This window comes from Schistocerca nitens, chromosome 2 (assembly GCF_023898315.1).
Source record: "Schistocerca nitens isolate TAMUIC-IGC-003100 chromosome 2, iqSchNite1.1, whole genome shotgun sequence".
Taxonomy (NCBI): Eukaryota; Metazoa; Arthropoda; class Insecta; order Orthoptera; family Acrididae; genus Schistocerca; species Schistocerca nitens.
The window spans coordinates 615,656,907-615,679,115 of NC_064615.1; the positions used below are offsets into that span (position 1 = coordinate 615,656,907).

The 22,209-nt window shown below is 37.8% G+C and overlaps 1 protein-coding gene across 1 annotated transcript in view; it reads left to right on the top strand.

Annotated features, from left to right (window-relative positions):
* Window positions 1–706: 706 nt before the first annotated feature.
* Window positions 707–22,209, top strand: part of LOC126234522 (esterase FE4-like) — a 76,846-nt gene continuing 55,343 nt past the window's right edge. The window contains exons 1-3 of the mRNA XM_049943219.1: window positions 707–815; window positions 1,062–1,205; window positions 20,131–20,265. Coding sequence (XP_049799176.1) covers window positions 747–815; window positions 1,062–1,205; window positions 20,131–20,265 — 348 coding nt within the window. The 5' untranslated portion in view covers window positions 707–746. The remainder of the gene's footprint in view (window positions 816–1,061; window positions 1,206–20,130; window positions 20,266–22,209) is intronic.

The window sequence follows — 22,209 nt, forward strand, 5'->3', positions numbered from 1 at the left end:
TCTATGCCCAAAATTTCAAAACTTTTTTCAGTGTTTAAGGATTCAATAATATCTAAGTTATTGAGTGTGTTATCTTTCTTCATGTGTATGCAGTTCCCTCCGTATGAAAACTGATTTCTACGTGTTTCTGCAACCAATACATGATCCATTATTTTCACTGCTTTCTACTCATTTCCATTCAGCCAGTGTTTAGTTATTATCATATAAGTGTTTGTACAATATATAAAATGCTCACATAGTTTTATATTATTTCATTTGACTTATCCTGTATTACTAGTACACCCTTTGTACAGTATGTAATCAACAGGACCAAATAAAAAATCAAATGAAATCACTGATTAGAGTTTTATTGCCTGCCAACAAGAATTATGTATGCTCTTATGTGCCAGGTTTAGAGAGGTTTATCATGTAATCAGTACATCAGAAAAAACCTGATGTCACAGTTATGGACAAGGTAATTTACTTTAAAGTGTGTGAGATAATTACTTGCAGCACTTCAACACTATATAATCACCAATATTTTCCCACAGTTTTCTGAAGTATACTCTTAAGATTTCACAATAAGTAACTCATGTTATCACTAAATAACAGATTCACATGTAGCTCTTTTTCCTAATGTTTATTTTATCTGAGAGTAAAATTATAATTATAGATAGAGATAGGTATATATAGAAACAGCATCTCTTTCCAACCCGTACTCCTCTGTGCCTAGCAGTCTATGCCATTAACATCTTTAAGCTGCAACAATGTTTCACTTAAAAATTGCTTATGTGACACTGATATTTATTATTTACTCTACAGTGAAGCATGTTCAGGTAAGAAATCATTTGTTATAATCTTCTAATGACTAATTCCTACTTATGTGAAAAACATTAATTTGAAAAATTTCATTATTTGAATCTCAATTTCAATTATTTTATACTGTAGTGTAACATATAAAAAAAAGTCTTCTCTTAATTTTGTTAACACCTACCAAGCATTTGTTTCTACCTGTAGTTCCTATCAGATCTGGTCTTCCTTTTAGTAATTTACAGTTTACTTTATTTTGACCTCATTCTCAGGGTGCAGAAAGAATATTCAAAACAGTTAAGACACCTCTGGGTCGTATTAGAGGACGATTATTTAACACTACATCAGGTAATCCAGTTTATATCTTCAGAGGAATCCCATATGCTGAACCACCAGTAGGACAACTGCGTTTTAAGGTAAGAAAAAATAAAATAGTTTTTACAAATTCTTTTATGTTTTTCTTGTAACTGTACTGTTCAAACCCATCTCCTATGGATAAAGGCAACTATTGGACTGACAGTATATTGTTGAAATTACAATTTTAACAAATTTGCAATTACAAAAGTTAATTTCAGGTTCATTATATCTGACAGTGAAGCTTCATCTTCAAGCTTGCTCTTGGCATTCCTTTTAGCACTACTTGTTTCTTTGGTAGTGTGAAGCATGAGTCTTTCAGCTTCATGCACCCATTGTCTGTCCATGCAAGCAATTGATCTTCCATATTAGAGCCACATTTTATACTTCCAACCTTCTGATCACTCCATCATTGAAACATATCACAGCATCTAGTACACCAACTTTTAATGTATTTAGTCCTGCAAAAAAAATTCTTGGGTAATCTTTCCCAAATGCAATTGTTGAAATTTTCATTTGTATTCTGAGTGCCCCCACAAAGACATTTACTAGGCAAAACAGGATAATTCAGGTCTCTAAAAATTGGTTTTATTTCATTCATAACAGGATCAGGTTGAGAATGCTTATGATGGTATATTTGACCACTTTCTTTTGCTTTTTGGTAGCCACACCAAGAATCTGCACCTTTAGGGCTAAGTCTGTGAACAGGGTGGTCATCTGTGCACAACGTATGGAAGTAGGTGGCCCATACAGCTTTTCTCATTGCTGTAACATCATTCAGAGGTGCAGTTCGTCTAATGGCCAGTCAATAATAACTCTGAAGAAGTTCTATTTAAGTTTCTGTCAATCTTCCTCAGCCAGACAGAGATATTCCATCAGATAGCAACTTTCCTTTCATTTCTCTTCATAGCTTCCTCAATCTAGCATCCATCCTCTCTTGCACATGTCTACAACACTCCAGTTTTGTTATCAAGGTATCACCATAAATACTACTTCTTCTACTGCACATTTCATAAATGATTTAGACACAACCGTCAAGGCACCTAAAAGTATTTTTATGCACTTGCTGAACCTACTGGGAGGAGAAGGAAAGTCAATCAAACCACAAAACGTTTGAGCAGCCTTTTGCTATTGCACGCATTGCTACACTAACTTCAAATTCACTTCATATGAATTATGCACAATGTTTGAAGTCATTTTTGAGGTAGAGATATTGCAGGATCTGCACAGAACAACAAATTTTGAAGCTAAACCCTTCCTGTTATTCTGTTGTTCAGTTATTTGTTATTTCCATACAGCCTACACCATCACATTATTTACATTTTGCCACTTCCTTTATCAAAGAAGATAAGATGCTCACATCAACAACAAATCCACTACAAACGGTGTCATTGTCAACACAAAAATTTTAATCACCAGGAGGTGTGCCATATGGGAGTTTCTTCCCTGAAGAACTGATACATTGGTTACTTTCAACAGTGTGGCTTGCTTTTTTTTTTTGTGTCCTGGTTACCACAGAATTTCCTTTCATTGAATTTCTTGGTGCATGGCAAGGTTCATATTTATTGCACACTAAAGGATATGTACTTCTCAAATATATGTAGCACTTGGGCAACAAACATTCAGTAACACATGAACAAAATGCTTCAGTGAAACAAAAGTAAATACTGGCAAAGATAATCATTTACAGACACTAGAAACCTGCACTGTTATCTACATATACAATGCACCATACATATAATTGCTGGGAACAGAAAGTTCACAGTTCTTTTTGAAATCATACTGGTTTCCATAACAGAAATAAAGGGGGTGTGGCGGCATACATGACCGTAACTTTAAAATTCGGTGTGTATAAGTCTTTTTCATTTGAAACCCTATAATGTATATATCAATGTCATCAGGAAAGACTATAGAATTTAATAAAGTCATAAAAATTTCGATTATTCCACCATTTATAAGTACCCTGTATCTTTAAAGAAGGTTATTGAAGTTTTGTAAGTAGGCTTTCTTGGGATGGTTTACATCTACCTTCAAGAGTCTACCAGTTCAGTTTCTTCAGCATCTCTGTGAGACTCTCCAATCGGTCAAACAAGCCTGTGACAGTTGTGCTGCTGTTCTCTGTGTACATTCAATATCCTCCATTAACCTATTTGGTATGGGTCCCACACACTTGAGCAATATTCTAGAATGGGTACATGAGTCATTTGTAAGCAATCTCTTTTATAAACTGACTTCATTTCTCTAGTGTTCCACCAATAAATTGAAATCTACCAACTGCTTAACCCATGATGGGGCCTATGTGATCATTCCATTTCATATCCCTACAAACTGTTATATCAAGGTATTTGTATGAGTTGGTCAATTCCAACGGTGATTCTGAGTTATTTTAGTCATAGGATATGACATTTTTCTTTTTTTTCTTTTTTTTGTGGAGTACACAGTATTACATTTCTGAATATTTAAAGCAAGTTGCCAATCTTTGCCTCATTTTGAAATCATATCAGGATCTGAAAGAAAATTTATGCAGCTTCTCTATGACAATATTTCATTACTGATAACTGTATCTTCTGCAAAGAGGCTAAGGTTGCTATTTGTGTTGCCTGAAAGCTCATTAACACACAACATGAACAGCAAGGGTCCTAGCACACTTCCCTGAAGGCTCAAAGTTACTTCTGCACCTGATGATGACTCTCCATCCAAGAAAATTTGATGCATCCTCACTATCAAAAAATCTGCATTCCAGTTATAAATTTCACTTGCTACTCCATACAGTCATATTTTTTATAAGAAGCATGGATATGGTATTGAGTTAAATAGTTTTTAGAAATCAAGAAATGTTTCATCTGCCTGACTGCCTTGATACAACATTTCAGTATGCCATGTGAGAAAAGTGTTAATTGGGTTTTGTATGGTCAATTTTTAAAAAATCCATGCTTATTGACATTGAGGAAGTAAGTGTGTTCAAGATAGCTCTTTATGTTTGAGCTTAGGAAATGTTCTAAGATCCTGTAACAAATCAGTCTCCAGAATATTGGATGATAATTTTGTGGGTCACTTATACCATTCTTCTTGTAAATAGGTGTGACCTGTGCTTTGTTCCAACTGCTGGGCATAGTCGTTTGTTTGAGAGATGAACTATAGGTTAATGTTAAAAGAGTGGCTAACTCAGCTGCAGATTCAGTATAGAATCTGAGGGGAATTCCTCTGGACACTGGAATTTTGCACAGTTTTAACAGTTTCTGCTATTCCTCCATGCCACTGACTTTAACACTTGATTAACTCATTTTTTCATTGGTACGGACCTTAAATTGGGGCAGTTATGTTGGGTTTTACTTTGTAAAGGAATATTTGAAAATGGAGTTAAGAATTTCAGCTTTTCCTTTGCTACTGTCAGTTTCATGTTCTCTCTCATCTGTGAGAGATTGGACACTAACTATGATACAAATAATGGTCTTTACATAAGACAAGAATTTCTCTGGGTTTTGTGAAAGATCATTTGACAGTATTCTGCTAGGTAGTCACTAAAGGCTTCACACATTGCTCTCTTGATATTCAAATGTGTTTCACTCATCATCTCTCTACTTATAACTCCATGTTTTGTTTTACACCTATTATGCAGCATTCTTTGTTTCTTTAGAAGTTTCCTTACAGTGACTTTATACCATGGTGGTTCCCTCCCATTATGAACTGTTCTACTGGGGGCATGGTCAGCTATTGTTCAAAATTCCAGCCATAGTTCCTCTACATGTTCCTGTCCTGTGCAAAAGTTTCAAGTTACCCATTGAGATATCACTCTATGTTGTTTTATCTAGTATACTGAAAATATATACCTTTATACTTGTCTTAGTTGTCCTTTGTAGTTTAGTTACCATTGTTGCCACAACTGCCTCATCATCACTGATGCTAGTTTTGACATGAACATCCTCAGAGAGGTCAGGTCTATTTGCTGCCATTGGATGTAATATATATTCCATCATGAGTGAGGTTTTGAACTGTTCTACGTAGTATTCAGAGAAGGCATTTAGTAATGTTTCACAGGATGTCTTGTCATAACCAGCACTAACAAAACTTTAATTTTCCCAATTGATTGTTGGATGTTGAAAGTCTCCACCAGTGATTACAGTAAGACTGAGAAAATTATGTACAAACAAACTGAAAGTTTTTCTGTGGAGTCCTTGGTTAAATCAGGAGTTAAGTCTGGTGGTCAACAGTAACAGTTACTACTATGACTTTAATGCTCTTGCCTGGGGGTGGGTGGGTGGGTGGGGGGGGGGGGCGGCATTCTTTGGAATCTTAAACTTATACTTCTGGGTCTCCTATAGTAGCATTCTCTAACATGTAGTGCACACCTGACCCAATTATGAGATCTTACAGTTCTTAACCCCATGGCACAAGTCCAGGAAGTCACAGCTTAAATTGTCACAGAACCTTCAAAGTCTCTGGTTCAATTCTCACACTCAACTTAGAACTAGGGGGGCAACAATCATTTCTAAGGACAATGCTGCAAATTGCAAGCTTTGTTGAAATCCTGTGCACAAGGCTTATCTTCTCGGTCTTCTCTGCCAATCACTGGAATGATCCATGTGTGATCTCAGATCCCAGATGACAAGCATAGTCTGTTACAACATGTGCCACTATCTGCAGTTGTCTGCACTCTGGTCCCTCAAAAGCTCTTGGTGCAGACTCTTCAACATGTTGAATGAAACCCCAGACATACACCCTGAGTGCATCTTATGTTCTTTCCTGCCCTTTTCTGCCATTTCCCTAAGGAGTACCATTATTCACCATATGTGTGAACTGTTGAAAATGAATAAACACATACCCTTTTGCATTTGCCTCCTCTTCACACAGGACAAGGCAGGTTTCCCAAAAAATGAAGTTAATTCCTCTGATTCTGTCTCAGTTTTAATGGAAGACAGCACCTCAAAATTTGCTGGTCTCTGTCTAGCCTGTGCAGCACATCTAGATGTACCACCGACATGCCACTTATGGTTAAGGGGATGAGTGGTGACACATCTTGCAGAGGAGACAAGATTGATAGGAGAGGGTAAGCGCTGAAGTACCTTTGGTACCTCAGGTGCCAGTGCATGACTCTTGGAAGTTTCCCAACATTCTGATTCACAGCAGCTACCAATCCTTTGACAGTAATCAGGGTGATTTACAGCTGCTTACAAACATCAACTAACTCATCCTGTCTTCAAGAATAGCGTTCACAGTGGGGCTGCATTGTCGTTGGTGTAATGTTTTACAGGACAGTGAATAAATAAGACTGATGATCATCTTTCAAGAACTGAAGCAACTACAAAAAACAACATTTCTATTAAGGCAACAGACAACGATTTTGGTTTCCTAAAACTTTTTGAGGTTAATCACTTACAAATTCGAATATAAAGTTAATTTATGAGGAATGTAGATAATATGTACTTCTCTTGAAAGCAAAAACTACATTTAACATAATACATTAGTTACAATACACTGATCACATCAGTTGGAACTCGCCACTGTGTTGCTTGAACTACTCCATTGAACTCCATTCTGTGTGACATGGCACATTATCTTATTTAAAAATTCTACTGCCATCAGGAATCATGATGGTCATGATGCGGTGTACATGGTCTGCAACCAGTGTACAATACTCCTTGTCTTGGCCATCATGAACTCCACTGGACCCATGGATGGCCACGTGAATGTTCCTCTGAGCATAATGGAGCCATTGCCAGCTTGTCTCCATCCCGCTGTACAGGTGTTAAGGAGTTGTTCCCCAGAAGATGACAGATTTGCACTCACCCATCAGCATGATGATGAAGGTACTGGAAATCAGCAGTCTGTGCAATGCTCTGCCACTGCACCAACATCCAGTTCCAATGGTCATGTGATCATTTCAGTCATTGTTGCCAGTGTCATGGTGTTAAAATTGACAAATGCATAGGTCATCATGTGCGGAGGCCCATCGTTAGGAGTATTTGGTGCACTGTGCATTCAGACACGTTTGTACTCTCTCCACCATTAGAGTCTGATGTTAGTTCCACCACAGTTTACCATCTGTCCTGTTTTATCAGTCTACCCAGACAATAATGTCTGATATCTGTAATGAGGGGTGGCTGCCCAATCCCATGATATCTGGTTGTAGTTTCACTTTGCTTTTGCCACACGTTGAAGACATATAACACAGCACTCCTCAAACATGTGACAAGTTGTGCAGTTTCTGAAATGCTCATGCCAAGCCTCTGGGTCATCACAATCTGCCCTTGGTCAAACTCAGATAGATCACACACCTTCCCCATTCTACACGTGGTCAGCATGCTCACTGATACTATGTGCACCATGTGGGTGTCTGACTAGCAATCATTCCTCACCACATGATACTGCTATCACCTGGATGGGTTTATATCAAGGGTACTTCAGTGGTTATAATGTTCTAGCTGGTCAGTGTTTGTGCTACAGTAACTAAATCACAAATGTCAAATTACCTTGAATTGCACAGGAAAATGGTAACTTATGAAACTTCTCAGATATGTACTTGTTTATTTGTGCTGGTATGGAATGAAATTTGGGATGATGTGTCCTTTGACACTAAGTGTCAATCACAAATACTGATTTGTTACAAAATAAGGTATCCAAAACACTAATAACTTACAAAATATATTAAAAAAAGTAGTTTTTTGACGGTCCAAAAATTCTCAAAAATAACCTGTTTTGGATGTAGTGTTTTGAATGACAGGCCTATTTTTCTCAACAATTTTATAAGAGCGCAAATAAATTTTAGCCTACAGTATGAGTTTACCACTGCACTTACAAATGTTCAAAATTTCAAAATATATAGCAATACAAATGTGTATTGATACAAACAATGAAACATTATGCAGAAGCAACATGAATAATGAAATCTTACTCTCCCACACTTCACCATCTTCAAAGCTTTGAGAGTCATAAGATATACAACACAAAAACTTCTTACTTATCTTCATTATCTCATTGTATTTGGATCTAAATCTTGTCTGGGGTACATTCTTGAGGCTATAATTTTTAAAACACTGCGGGTTTTTGTTGAATTGAATAACTAATGGAGATTTGCCTGTTCCTATGAATAGCTTTTTATTTTATCCCATTTTTTTATATCACATTGACTTTACAATTCCACTTGAGAACATGAATTCACACTGTTGTTGACATGATTAGAAATTTGTCTACTTCCATCAGAGGCATTTCCGCTACTACGTAACATTCTGCGGTATTCACAATATTCCATAGAGTTTACAAAGCAAAAGAGTTTACGAACTTTCTCGACAGAGGAAGAATCATTACGAAATTATATCATTATTTTATAAATGAGTCCAGAAATAAATTTAGTAATTATTGTTAGATTGTGCAATTAATAACAGGAATTTTAAGTGTACCAGATTTTAAGTAATTTCAAAATATTTTTAAAAGAAGAGTAATTTTAACTGTATGTACAGAGTGCTAGCAAAGTAATTTCTTTTTACTAAAGAATACATATTAATTTAATAAATTTAAGTGTAAAATGTGAAGAAGTGGTGAGTGATACAGTTTTTTAAGTATCATATTTGGATTTTCCATCCTGAAAAACATAAGAACAAGGTATTTTCAGCAAAAAAGTTTTTCCATCATTGGTCTGTGTTATCAGTTTAATGGAGAATACTAAGAGCAGATGGAATGTGTCACAATGGGCAGCCCATTTTCATCTTCTTGTTTCCAACCTACACATGCAGCACTTTGAGGAAGAAGCACTGAAGTGATCCAAATGGAAATCTAATGCTTCTTCTGCTATTAGATGACACTTTGTAAATGAGCTAACCAGATTTTCTATTGTCTTTTTCTCTCTGCCTCCTCAGCAGCACATCAGTTTGTTGTCATTAAACTGAAAATTTTAGTGAGTGCTGGATGGTATTTGCCCAAAAGTTTACACAACACCTTTATTTTCATTTCACTTTTCCACACATTTATTATCCTCTGTGTCCTATGGTTGGGACAATAACCAGTTTTTGAACTTCATAAGGTTAATAGCACTCCAGCCAGGTGGGCTCTCCGAAAGAATGAACAGTCCTGTGGCAGAATTTAATGTACAAATTACAGTGTCATTGAAGCACAGTGTTTTAGTAGCTCTAACAAGTCACTAAACTCAAAGATTAATTTTGGCACAGAACACGGTTCATGTTCATATTTATATTTTATTCACAGTACACATAATGTCTTGCAGGAATTCATCAGAGAAAAGTTCACTGCAATATTTCACTTAGTCCCATCCTTAACAAAAATTAAAACTCAGCAATCAGTCATTCCAACAACAACAATGGTCTGGCCCTCGTACCAACCTCAACACAGTTTAGTCAAAATAGTAAAAAACTGGAACTAAAGAAATTGCTTGTAAGTTCTTATGCAGTGACATTACGAAGTTTTTGTGGCTGCTGATACATGTATTTTCATGGACAGATTGAACATAGCTGTTACATGAGTGATTACCATGGGCAAATTCAACACAGATGTTGTTTGTTTATTCACTCAACCAGAACTGGCTATTCTGGGTGATGCCTGACTATTTTAAGAATGGCATATGAACAAACTGCTATTTTGGAAACTTCACAGCCATTTGCATACCTGCTAGGTTATATTTTATTGCTCATTATTGACTACAACTATTCACCATAAATTTGTTTATGAAATATGTTGTGGTCTAGGAATTTAGAAAATTTTATAAAACTATTTTATGCATCCACTTTGAGAATACCATATTTAGAAGGACAAGCAATTATGCAGAAACCCTAATTAATGACTTAATCAACTGATGAAATATGCCTCCTTCTGCATAAAAATTATATCAATGAAAGTATAACAGAAAAGATTGATATCTAACAAGCACAGAGGCAAAAATCGGCATACACAACTGAAAATGTAACTGCTTCTGAACATTGCTGTTAACTATCTGGTAAGTTAATTGGTTTCACAGAATTTCAACTATGTTACTGAAAAGCCGGAAATCCAATTTTTATAAAGAGTGGCCCCCTTAAGCCCATAAATATGTATTAGCTCACATGATATTTGCTAAGTCATATTGCAGTTAAAAGTATAATTATTTATATCTATTGAAATAACATTTTCATGGAAACTACATACATTAAAAATCAATGCATTAAAATTAATCACCTAAACAATGACTACAAATGAAACTCAGCATAGATAAGATTTTGTAATATTTATGCACATATCACATGTAAATTATGTAAGTAACTGTTTCCAGATAGGAGAAAGATCAGAAAGAAAAGAAATCTGGTTATTGTCAGGAGTTGAAGTCATAACAGATGGAATAATTCTAACTTACTATGTCCCAAAATCCATCATTTGGTCCCATGGAAAAACAACTCCTTGACTTCCACACATACCAAAACTCCATACATCACAACTTCAGACCCACTGTGGAGACTGAGGCAGAGGTAAAACTACCACTCCTGGATGTCGTGGTCAAGAGAAGAGCAGATGGCACTCAGGAAGAAAACACACACTGACCTATATTTGTACCCAGACAGCTGCCACCATTCTATGCAGAGGACTGGGGTGCACCAAATACTGGTACTCAGGGTGTGCACTGTCTCATATGCAGAGTCTCCCATGAAAACTGAAATATCTCAGAACTATGTTCCAGAAAAATGGTGCCTCAGAATGGTGAATTAGGTGTGTTCTACACCCCACCACAACAGTACAATCTATAGAGGTGGACTTGGTCATGGAGAAAGAGGCAGCTGCAGCCTTTATACCATACACCAGCAGGCAGTCAGGAAAAATCAAGTACATACTGAAAAATCACCAGGTACAAACTGTCTTCCACTCATCCAACAAAGCATCATTTTTGGGGAGTGTCAAGGATGACCTCAGTTTACAGAAGTCCATGATATACCAGATTGCATGTCAGTATGGCAAGACATATATTGGACAAACAGCGAACACCATCAAAGATTGTCACTGAGAACACCAGGAACACATGAAGGCTACACTTCTGGTCACCACAGTATTGTGCCTGCTGAACACTATAAACTAGAAGTATCCTAACAACTCAGAGAATACATAGCACTGTTTTTCTAAGACTCATGTGATGGAATGCAAATGGGCCCATATTTTAGCACAGAATGTTGAAATACAGGGAGAGCATTGCTAGAGAAATGATTGAAATACATACCAGAGATAATGACTATGGTCTTGGAAAGGTTTGGTGAGCAGGTTGTGTGGAGTACTGCCTCAGCTAGGGCACTCTGCTGAGTGTCGCCAGCCACAAACGCCAATGCAGTCACCTCTTCACCCATTAGCATGTGTCCTCATGTACCAAACACGTCTGGATCATCCTAGTGAGGAGCCATAAATTAGCCAAACACTCCAGGAGATCAGTTCGTCAGAACACCTGATGAAGGCTACACTTCTGGTCACCACAGTATTGTGCCTGCTGAACACTATAAACTAGAAGTAAACACCTATAGACTATTCTGTTATCTAATATTCTGAGAGCAAGAGAAGAATCCTTTGCAGACTAAATGCATTTACCTAGTATTCTACCAATGAACAACTGGCTGCCACTTGCTTTATATATAACTAAGCCTTTTTCATCATTTCATTTCATATTCCTACCTATTGTTACACCTAAATATTTGTATGAGTTGACCAATTTCAGCTATGGCTCATTTATATTGTAGTTTTAGGATATTATCTTTTTTTTCTTTTTGTGAGGTGTACAATTTTACAATCTAAATATTTAAAACAAGCTGCTAATTTTCATATCATTTAGAAAACTCATCAAGAGCTGACTGACTATTTGTGCAGCTTTTTCCAGACATTGTTTCATTACACATTATTGCACCACCTGTAAAAAAACACTGAATGTGAAAGTCACTAAAATAGTGTCAAATTGACAGACTTGCACCAAGTGACTGAAAAAAGCCCATATTAGTCTCCCAGATGATAATGTCATATGTTCAGTTCATGTCAGTGTGAAACATCTGAGGTTACTATTAACATTTTCTGACCAGCAACAAACTGTCAATTCGCATGAATGGACACAGGCAGACAGTGTTTGTTGGTAATGAGGATCACCCTGTGGCTAAACATGCCTTGGTGCACGGCCAGCACATCTTGGCACAGTGTTACACCGTCCGGGTTATCTGGATACTTCCCACTAACACCAACCTGTCAGAAATCCGGAGATGGGAACTTGCCCTTCAGTATATCCTCTCCTCTCATTATCCACCAGGCCTCAACCTCCACTAATTTCAAGTTGCCGCTGCTCATACCTCACCTGTCTTTCAACATCTTTGCCTCTGTACTTCCGCCTCGACTGACATCTCTGCCCGAACTCTTTGCCTTTACAAATGTCTGCTTGTGTCTGTGTATGTGTGGATGGATATGTGTGTGTGTGCGATTGTATACCTGTCCTTTTTTCCCCCAAGGTAAGTCTTTCCGCTCCCGGGATTGTAATGACTCCTTACCCTCTCCCTTAAAACCCACATCCTTTCATCTTTCCCTCTCCTTCCCTCTTTCCTGACGAAGCAACCGTTGGTTGCGAAAGCTAGAATTTCGTGTGTATGTTTGTGTTTGTTTGTGTGTGTATCGACCTGCCAGCACTTTCGTTTGGTAAGTCACATCATCTTTTTTAATAGTGGTTGGTTACAAATGAAAAATAAATCATACAACAATGCCTAAGGTGTGTATTTGATCTCAAACAAACTGTACTACTCAGTGTGCATGGGTTTACAGGTGTGACACTGATAGTTATGTAAGCCCATCCACCATGGCAATGCCACATCACATTGGATAGGAAGAATAGGTTTCTAATTGTCTTGAGGCCGAAAACCAATAAAAATCATCACTCTCACTAGTTTTTAATTGTTGTGAGGCCAAAAACGCATAAAATCATCAGTCACATTGGGTTTTAATTGCCTGAGTCCAAAAGCTGCATAAAAAGCATCAATCAAAATCAAACTGGATTATTAATTTCCATGAGGCTGGTGCAAAACTTGTTCCACTGTTTTCTGCAACAAGTTGAAATCGAGAAGCAGCATGTTCTACAACAGATCGAAGTGTTTCCAGGGTCACATTCAGAATGTGTTGCACAATGCATGCATCCAATGCAGCTTAGTTTGCAGTCAGAACACTGAACACAAAATGTTTCAGATAGCCCTACGGCCAGAAGTCACATGGATTAAGATCAGCTGTTCAGGATGCTCAGGCTGTATGGAATTGGCGGCTGATAATTCTAGCATTTCCGAAATGGCACTTCAGCAGCTGCTTAACTGGATTTGCAATCTGCAGAGGTGCACCATCTTGCATAAAAATGATCCCGTCCATGCTGTTGGACAGATGGAATGATGTGGGTGTGCAAAAGAAACTCATAGTGCTTACCAGTGTTGGTACAGGTAACATGACTGAAAGCACCTGTCTCTTCGAAAAAATATGGCCCTATGATAAATGATGCTGTAGACCTGCACCACACAGTGACCTTTTCAGAAAGAAGTGGCACTGGCTGATTTGTGTGTGGATTTTCCATTGTCCAATTTAACAATTCTGTGTATTGACATATCCTGTCGGGTGAAAGTTGGCTTCATCTGTCCACAAAATCTTCCACAGCCAATCATTGTCCATTTCGAAGTGAGCAAGAAATTCTAAAGCAGGTCAATGGGAAGAAACTTATGTACATCGTTAGTTTTTAATGGATAGCAAAGACGGATGTTTCACGGGATTTTATGCACCATGCTCACATGTACGTCCAATGTTTGAGCAATTCTCCATGCACTATATATTCTGACAAGTGGTGGTATTTCTACAGCATTTTGAAAGCTTAACTTAAATTATAATCATCCCATATAACATGATGAGCAAGGGTCCTAACATGTTTTCCTGGGGAACACCTGAAGTTACTTCTCCATCTGTCAATGACTCTCTATACAAAATGAAACGCTGAGTCCTCCATATCAAAGAATTATGAATCCACTCATAAATTTTCTTTCATAAATTTTTCTTGGCAACCAATAGAATCATATTTTCTATAACATATATTGATATTGTACTGAATCAAATTCTTTTTGGAACAAGAATTACTGCAACTATGTTACTTCCTTGTGAGTATTTGAGGAAAGTGTGATTGGCTTTCACATGATCAGTGAATCCATGTCGATTGTTATAAAGGAAAGTCGTCGTGTGCAAGACAACTCATTACATTTGAGCTAAGGCAGAATCATAAGATTCTGCCTAAAATGTATTATAATGATACTGGATGGTAGCTTTGTGGATCACCATACACAAAAAGAAAAAAAATGAAAATTAAGAGAGACAAAGATAGATAGGCAGTTCAGTGTGTTTGTTTGTATAATAGCAGCATAACTAGAAAATAGCAAAATTGTAAGTACTGTTTGATGGGAGAGGAATTCATTCTAATAGGGAAGTCCCAAAGGTCACTAAAAAGTTTCCAGAAAGTGAAATTTTCTAATTGGAATAATTAACAGACTAACAAGTTTTTAATGAAAGTATACATTAATGAAAACAGGAAAATAAGGACTACAGAACTATGGTACTGAATTTGGGGACTAATCATATTTTAAGATTTTAACATTCTAGGACATGATAATTTTGTGTCTAAGTAACTTTTGAAACAATGAAGTTTTGGGAAAAAGTAAAATATTTCTTAAAAATACTAGCATGAGGGCTTTTAAATGATCAGCAACATTTTTGAAAGAAATCAATTTTAGCAACCTTGAACACTTACATTCACACTGTTAACATGTATAGCTGTTGTATCCCTGTTAGTTGCTGACAGGAGTTGAGTAAGAATTCGTGGTGTGCTGGCTCCTTTGTAACATCATAGGAAGTGAAAAGGAAGAAATGCCTTCCTCAGTTACTTAGGGAAGCTGAAGAGTATGGAAGGGGTATTACCAGAGTAGGATATATTTAAACAATTATCTTTGAATCAAGATATTTGGCTTCTGGGAGGGATGTCTTATGTGTCTTTACCTTTATGGCTCATTTACCTAGCTCCCTCAGGAGAAATTTTGTCACAGCAAATTGTTCAAATTACTTTAACAACATTGGTTCCTAGCTAGCAGACACAAGTGCTTCCCATGACTCATTCTGCTTATCTATAAGGAATGCTCTTGATCTGCTTACTGTTATGTGACACACAGATGAAGACACCCATCCAGTGCATCTGGTAATCTTCTTCATAAGTCAGCTGCACACTGAAATGCGATGCAGATTTCTTTGTAGGATGCTTAGTTCTCTGTGACTCTCAGTTCTGGGGCATCAAGTCTGTACTGTTGTTATTCAGGCATCTTGGTACACCTCCCATCTCCAACTGTACTACAGTGGCTCCTCATGGTTAACTAACTCTCACAGTGACAGCTTCATATTGTGAATTACTGCCACTTATTCTCTATGATATCTATTTATAGCCTGCCATTGACTACTAGTTTTGTGTCCAGGTATCTTGTCACTTACTTGCTTCTTTCTCTGATTGGTTTTCCAAATTCTGGAAACCTTTCATAGTAGTTACAGAAGTGTCCAAACCCAGGTGGCTTACTACCATATTTTACAGACTATAAGACACTTTTTTCTGTGAAAAATTGCCTCTAAAATTCAGGCGTCTCTTACACTCAAAATTAATATAAAAATGTCCTGTGTTTGATTTAATATTCCCACCAATCTTAAAAATGGCCATGTATTTTATGCCACAGGAAATCTATTGCTTTCTGGCAACATTAAATTCAACTGGCAGCAGCAGTGCACCGATGTGATGAATATGAGTTGCAGGGATTCACCAGCACACTTGCACTGCCTCCATCCCTCCTCGCCATCATGAACCCCGAACACTGTCTAGCCTATGATGCAGTCTATGTTGACACTGAACTGGAATTGAAAGTGATTTGTGTTATCAGAAATAGTATAATATTTTCATTAATAGCTAGTTTTGTAATGGAAAAAAAGAAAGGTATTCGTATGATGTGGGTTATAAATTGAAAGTAATAGGATATGCAGAAGAACATGGAAACAGGGCAGGTAAGTGGCATTTCAGCCCTCCACCAACTGAAGAAACCATTCCCAACTGCCAGGCTAGTAAAGAAGAACCGAAAAAACTGAGAAAGACTAAATGTGCAAATAGAGGACTGAATGCAATATGGCCAAAACTAGAAGACGACATATTGAAGTGGATTCAAGAATACTGTCGAAATGGTACTGGAATCAATACAGAAATGATTCGAATACATGCCCACAGGCTAGTCCTACAGTGGAACTTAACAGACTTTAAGGATGGAGTTTGTTGATGGTGCAGGTTTATGAAGCATCATGGACTTTGAAGTGAACCAAAATCAAAATATCTCAGAAAATGTTTCAAGAGTACAAAGAGAAAATACTATCTTTCCATCACTTTATTGTTCAACACTGAAAGAAAACCAGTATGGAACTAAGCTAAATAATGCATACAGATGAAACTCCTCTGACATTTGATGTGCCGGGTAACAGAACTGTTGCCATGAAAGATGCTAAAACTGTTGTTGTTGTTGTGGTCTTCAGTCCTGAGACTGGTTTGATGCAGCTCTCCATGCTACTCTATCCTGTGCAAGCTTCTTCATCTCCCAGTACCTAATGCAGCCTACATCCTTCTGAATCTGCTTAGTGTATTCATCTCTTGGTCTCCCCCTACGATTTTTACCCTCCACGCTGCCCTCCAATACTAAATTGGTGATCCCTAAATGTCTCAGAACATGTCCTACCAACCGATCCCTTCTTCTAGTCAAGTTGTGCCACAAGCTCCTTTTCTCCCCAATTCTATTCAATACCTCCTCATTAGTTATGTGATCTACCCATCTAATCTTCAGCATTTTCTGTAGCACCACATTTCGAAAGCTTCTATTCTCTTTTTGTCTAAACTATTTATCATTCACGTTTCACTTCCATACAGGGCTACACTCCATACAAATACTTTCAGAAACGACTTCCTGACATTTAAATCTATACTCGATGTTAACAAATTTTTCTTCTTCAGAAATGCTTTCCTTGCCATTGCCAGTCTACATTTTATATCCTCTCTACTTCACCCATCGGCAGTTATTTTGCTCCCCAAATAGCAAAACTCCTTTACTACTTTAAGTGTCTCATTTCCTAATCTAATTCCCTCAGCATCACCTGACTTAATTCAACTACATTTCATTATCCTCGTTTTGCTTTTGTTGATGTTCATCTTATACCCTCCTTTCAAGACACTGTCCATTCCGTTCAGCTGCTCTTCCAAGTCCTTTGCTCTCTCTGACAGAATTACAATGTCATCGGCGAACCTCAAAGTTTTTATTTCTTCTCCATGGATTTTAATACCTACTCCGAACTTTTCTGTTGTCACCTTTATTGCCTGCTCAATATACAGATTGAATAACATCGGGGATAGGCTACAACCCTGTCTCACTCCCTTCCCAACCACTGCTTCCCTTTCATACCCCTCGACTCTTATAACTGCCATTTGCTTTCTGTACAAATTGTAAATAGCCTTTCGCTCCCTGTATTTTACCCCTGCCACCTTCAGAATTTGAAAGAGAGTATTCCAGTCAACATTGTCAAAAGCTTTCTCTAAGTCTACAAATGCTAGAAACGTAGGTTTGCGTTTTCTTAATCTTTCTTCCAAGATAAGTCGTAGGGTCAGTATTGCCTCACGTGTTCCAACATTTCTACAGAATCCAAACTGATCTTCCCCGAGGTCGGCTTCTATCAGTTTTTCCATTTCTCTGTAAAGAATTCTTGTTAGTATTTTGCAGCTGTGACATATTAAACTGATAGTTTGGTAATTTTCACATCTGTCAACACCTGCTTTCTTTGGGATTGGAATTATTATATTCTTCTTGAAGTCTGAGGGTATTTCGCCTGTCTCATACATCTTGCTCACCAGATGGTAGAGTTTTTTCAGGACTGGCACTCCCAAGGCTGTCAGTAGTTCTAATGGAATGTTGTCTACTCCGGGGGCCTTGTTTCGACTCAGGTCTTTCAGTGCTCTGTCAAACTCTTCACACAGTATCGTATCTCCCATTTCATCTTCATCTACAACCTCTTCCATTTCCATAATATTGTCCTCAAGTACATCACCCTTGTATAGACCCTCTATATACTCCTTCCACCTTTCTGCTTTCCCTTCTTTGCTTAGAACTGTGTTTCCATCTGAGCTCTTGATATTCATGCAAGAGGTTCTCTTTTCTCCAAAGCTCTCTTTAATTTTCCTGTAAGCAGTATCTATTTTACCCCTAGTGAGATAAGCCTCTACATCCTTACATTTGTCCTCTATCCATCCCTGCTTATCCATTTTGCACTTCAATGCTAAAACTATAACTAAGAAAACAAGTTGACAAGCAAAAATGCACTTCACTGTTGTCCTTTCACTTGTGCTGATGGTACTAAACTTAATCCAATGACCATTGCCAAGCACAAACTAATGCCAAAATATTCTGAAAAAACACCAGGTATTGTTATTTGCGTACATGACTATGGGGCAATGGGCAAGTCTGGTATGAAATTATGGATTAATAGAGTGTGGGAGAGAAGGAGAGGTGCTTTACTGAAAAACAATTCTCTTCTTGTGTTAGAACAGTTTAGTAGTCATTTGAAAAATCGTATGAAAGATAAATTGAGACAAGGAAATACAGAACTTGCTGTTATTCTGGGAGGGCTTATTTTGCATTTGCAACCTCTTGATGTCCTGATAATTGAAAATTTGTGGTAAGGTCTTTTGGGACCAAACTGCTGAGGTCATTGGTCCCACACCTTAATCTAACTTAAACTAACTTACGCTAAGGATGACACAAACACCCATGCTCGAGGGAGGACTTGAACGTGCGATGGGGGCAGCTGCAAGGACCATGACAAGATGCCTCAGACCACGCGGCTACCCCGTGCGGCAATGTCTCTATAAATAAACCATTTAAAATGTATGTATGAGAAGACTGGAACAAATGAATGATGGATGAAACACAACATGAATTCATGCCAAAGGGAGTTATAAAACGACCTACAACCAGACAAGTGTGTCAGTGGATAAAACAGTCATGGACTAGAGAGAGAGAAGTCATTATTTTTAAATCTTTCAAGAAGTGTGGCATAAGTAACACTCTTGATGGCAGTGAAGACCATCTTATATGAAGAGGATAATGATGATGACAAAGACTAAGAAGAAGAAACTTCAGATGATGATTTTCAGTTATTTTAAATATCAGTTCAGTTTTATAAACTAAGAATTTTTTTAGTCTGGTTTTGCAATCTAATAATAAAAATGGTAAAAACGTTACATAAAAAAAACTGCTTAAAATTAAGGTTCATCTTATAGTCTTTAGCATCTTATAGTCTGTAAAATATGGTACAACTTCTGTGATTTAGTGGCCAGATGTACAAGCGTGATGTATGTGTGGTTTCATTGCCAGAACCATACCCATAGGTGATGAATCACTTTCTCCTGGGTGTATTTACTCTTCCAAGTCTGCTTCCATATTCTCTGGCTTTGCCCAGTCTCAAGTGTTCAATCACACTAATGAAACTGAATGGCCAAGACATTTAGCAAAGTTAATCATACTGGAAAGCCATGACACAGTAAATCATGAAAATTTCCTTAAAGAAAATACTTCTATGTCAACAGACTATATTATTGTCTTAAACAGACTGAACATTATACAATGAATAATAAATTTTAATGAAGTCCTGCTTGTATAAGAAACTGGTTATTCTGTGCAACTATTGTATATTTATTATTAACAAAAACAGATCAGAAAAGGATAAAATAATATTAGCATTAGGAGTGACCTAAAAACAAGTAGTATAGAGCCATGTTGGTCTGTTACAAAGTGACAGAAGTCTTTGCTGATGTGCCTAATCAATTATTTATCTTTAAAAGAAATGAAAAATAAGTGTTTTTATAAAATTAGTGATGAAACTTTATTCTCATGTTTGTCATTTTATTGCAATTTCCAGCCTCCAGTGCCCCTGTCTCCTTGGAATGACACAAAGGATGCTTTATCATATCCTGAGAGGTGCATACAGAGGCTTGGTGATGGAACCATAGAAGGAGTTGAGGACTGTCTCTACCTAAATGTCTTTACCCCAGAGGTAATTACACAACTAAATTAATTTTCTTTATTTTTCAGTTATCCTAAAACTCAATAACAGAGTGTATATGATAGTGAGTGATTTCAAACGCTTTCATGTAAAACCATAGGCATTGCCTGAAGGAGAAGTGTTGACAGTTTGACAGTCATAAACAATATACAGATTAAAGATAATAGTTCATATACTAACAACATTATGTAAAAGATAGTTGATACCATATAGCGGATATGCTGAGTTGCAGAGAGGCATAACAAAAAAACTGTCAGACAGTGAGCTTTCGGCCAAAAAGACCTTTGTCAAATACACACACATTCACGCAAATGCAACTCACACACACACACACACACACACACACACACACACACACACATGACCACAGTCTCTGGCTGTTGAAGCCAGACTGTGAGTAGCAGAGTACCAGCACATGATGGGAGAGCCAGCCATGATGGGGTAAGGATGATGATGAGGATTTATGGTGGAGGGCACTAAACAGCAAGGTCATCAGGGGGGGTAAGGAGGAGGGGGGGGGGGGGGGGTAGGGAAGGAAAACCGGGTAGGGCTGCAGGACGCTAAAGTGTTGCTTTTTGGAGAGTACAGGGGTGAGGGGGAAAGATGGTAGGGTAGATAGGTGCAGTCAAGGGGGGAGAGGTGAGGGAGGGGGGGGGGGGTTGATGGAGGGCAGTGAGGAGGGTGAAGTAGGAGTAGTGATTTAATGTTAAATCAAATAGTATGTACCCTGTGGTATTCATGAGAACATTAATTATTTACCTTATAACTGGGTACTACCAAATAATGCTGATAAATTAAGGGTTACTGTTGTGTATAAATATGGGTGTAGAGGCAGTTATAAGCTAATAGGGTACAACACTGCTATATTTATACCACGTAATACTTTGAATATAATAGAGGGAAACATTCCACGTGGGAAAAATATATCTAAAACCAAGATGATGTAACTTACCAAACGAAAGCGTTGGTATGTTGATACACACACAAACAAACACAAACACACACACAAAATTCAAGCTTTCGCAACCCATGATTGCTTCATCAGGAAAGACGGAAGGAGAGGGAAAGATGAAAGGATGTGGGTTTTAAGGGAGAGGGTTAGGAGTCATTCCAATCCCGGGAGCGGAAAGACTTACCTTAGGGGGAAAAAAGGACAGGTATACACTCGCCCACACACACACATATCCATCCGCACATATACAGAAACAAGCAGACATTTGTGAAGGATTTTTCACACAGTTACTCGCCATTTGACACGATCATCTGCAATGCTTTTCCAGCGACTTGGATTGATTCTGGTCTTGGTCAGGTCTCTCTTGCAGACATCCTTGAAATGAAGATGCGATCATCCCACTGGCCTCACACCCTCCTGAAGTTCTCTGTACAGCAGTTGTTTTGGTATCCGTTCAGGATCCATGCACCTGACATATCCCAACCATCTTAGACATCGATGATTCAGGAGGGCAAAGATGCTGGATGTGCTTGCACGATGAAAGACTTCTGTGTTGGGTGCTCTATCTGTCCAAGAGATCTGAAGGATCTTCCGGAGACAGCGGAGATGGAGCTGTTGAGTCAAGATTCGTGCTTAGAAAGAGTTGTCCATGTCTCAACTATAGAGCAGGGTGCTTATAACACAAGCATTGCAGACTTTTAATTTAGTTTTTGTGGTAAGCAGTCCGTTGTTCCATACTCTGTTTTTCAATCTAGCCATGACAGATGATGCTTTTGTGATTCTGTTAGTAATTTCAGTGTCCATGGACAAGTTGCTACATATTGTGGATCCCAAGTAGGTAAAGTCATCAACTACCTGGAGAGGATTGCCATCAGTGCTGATGGATGGAAGGTTGGTTTTGCACTGCACCATGATCTTAGTCTTTTGAAGGCAGATGAGTAGACCAAATTTTTCACAGGCATGTGATAATTTGTTAATTATAT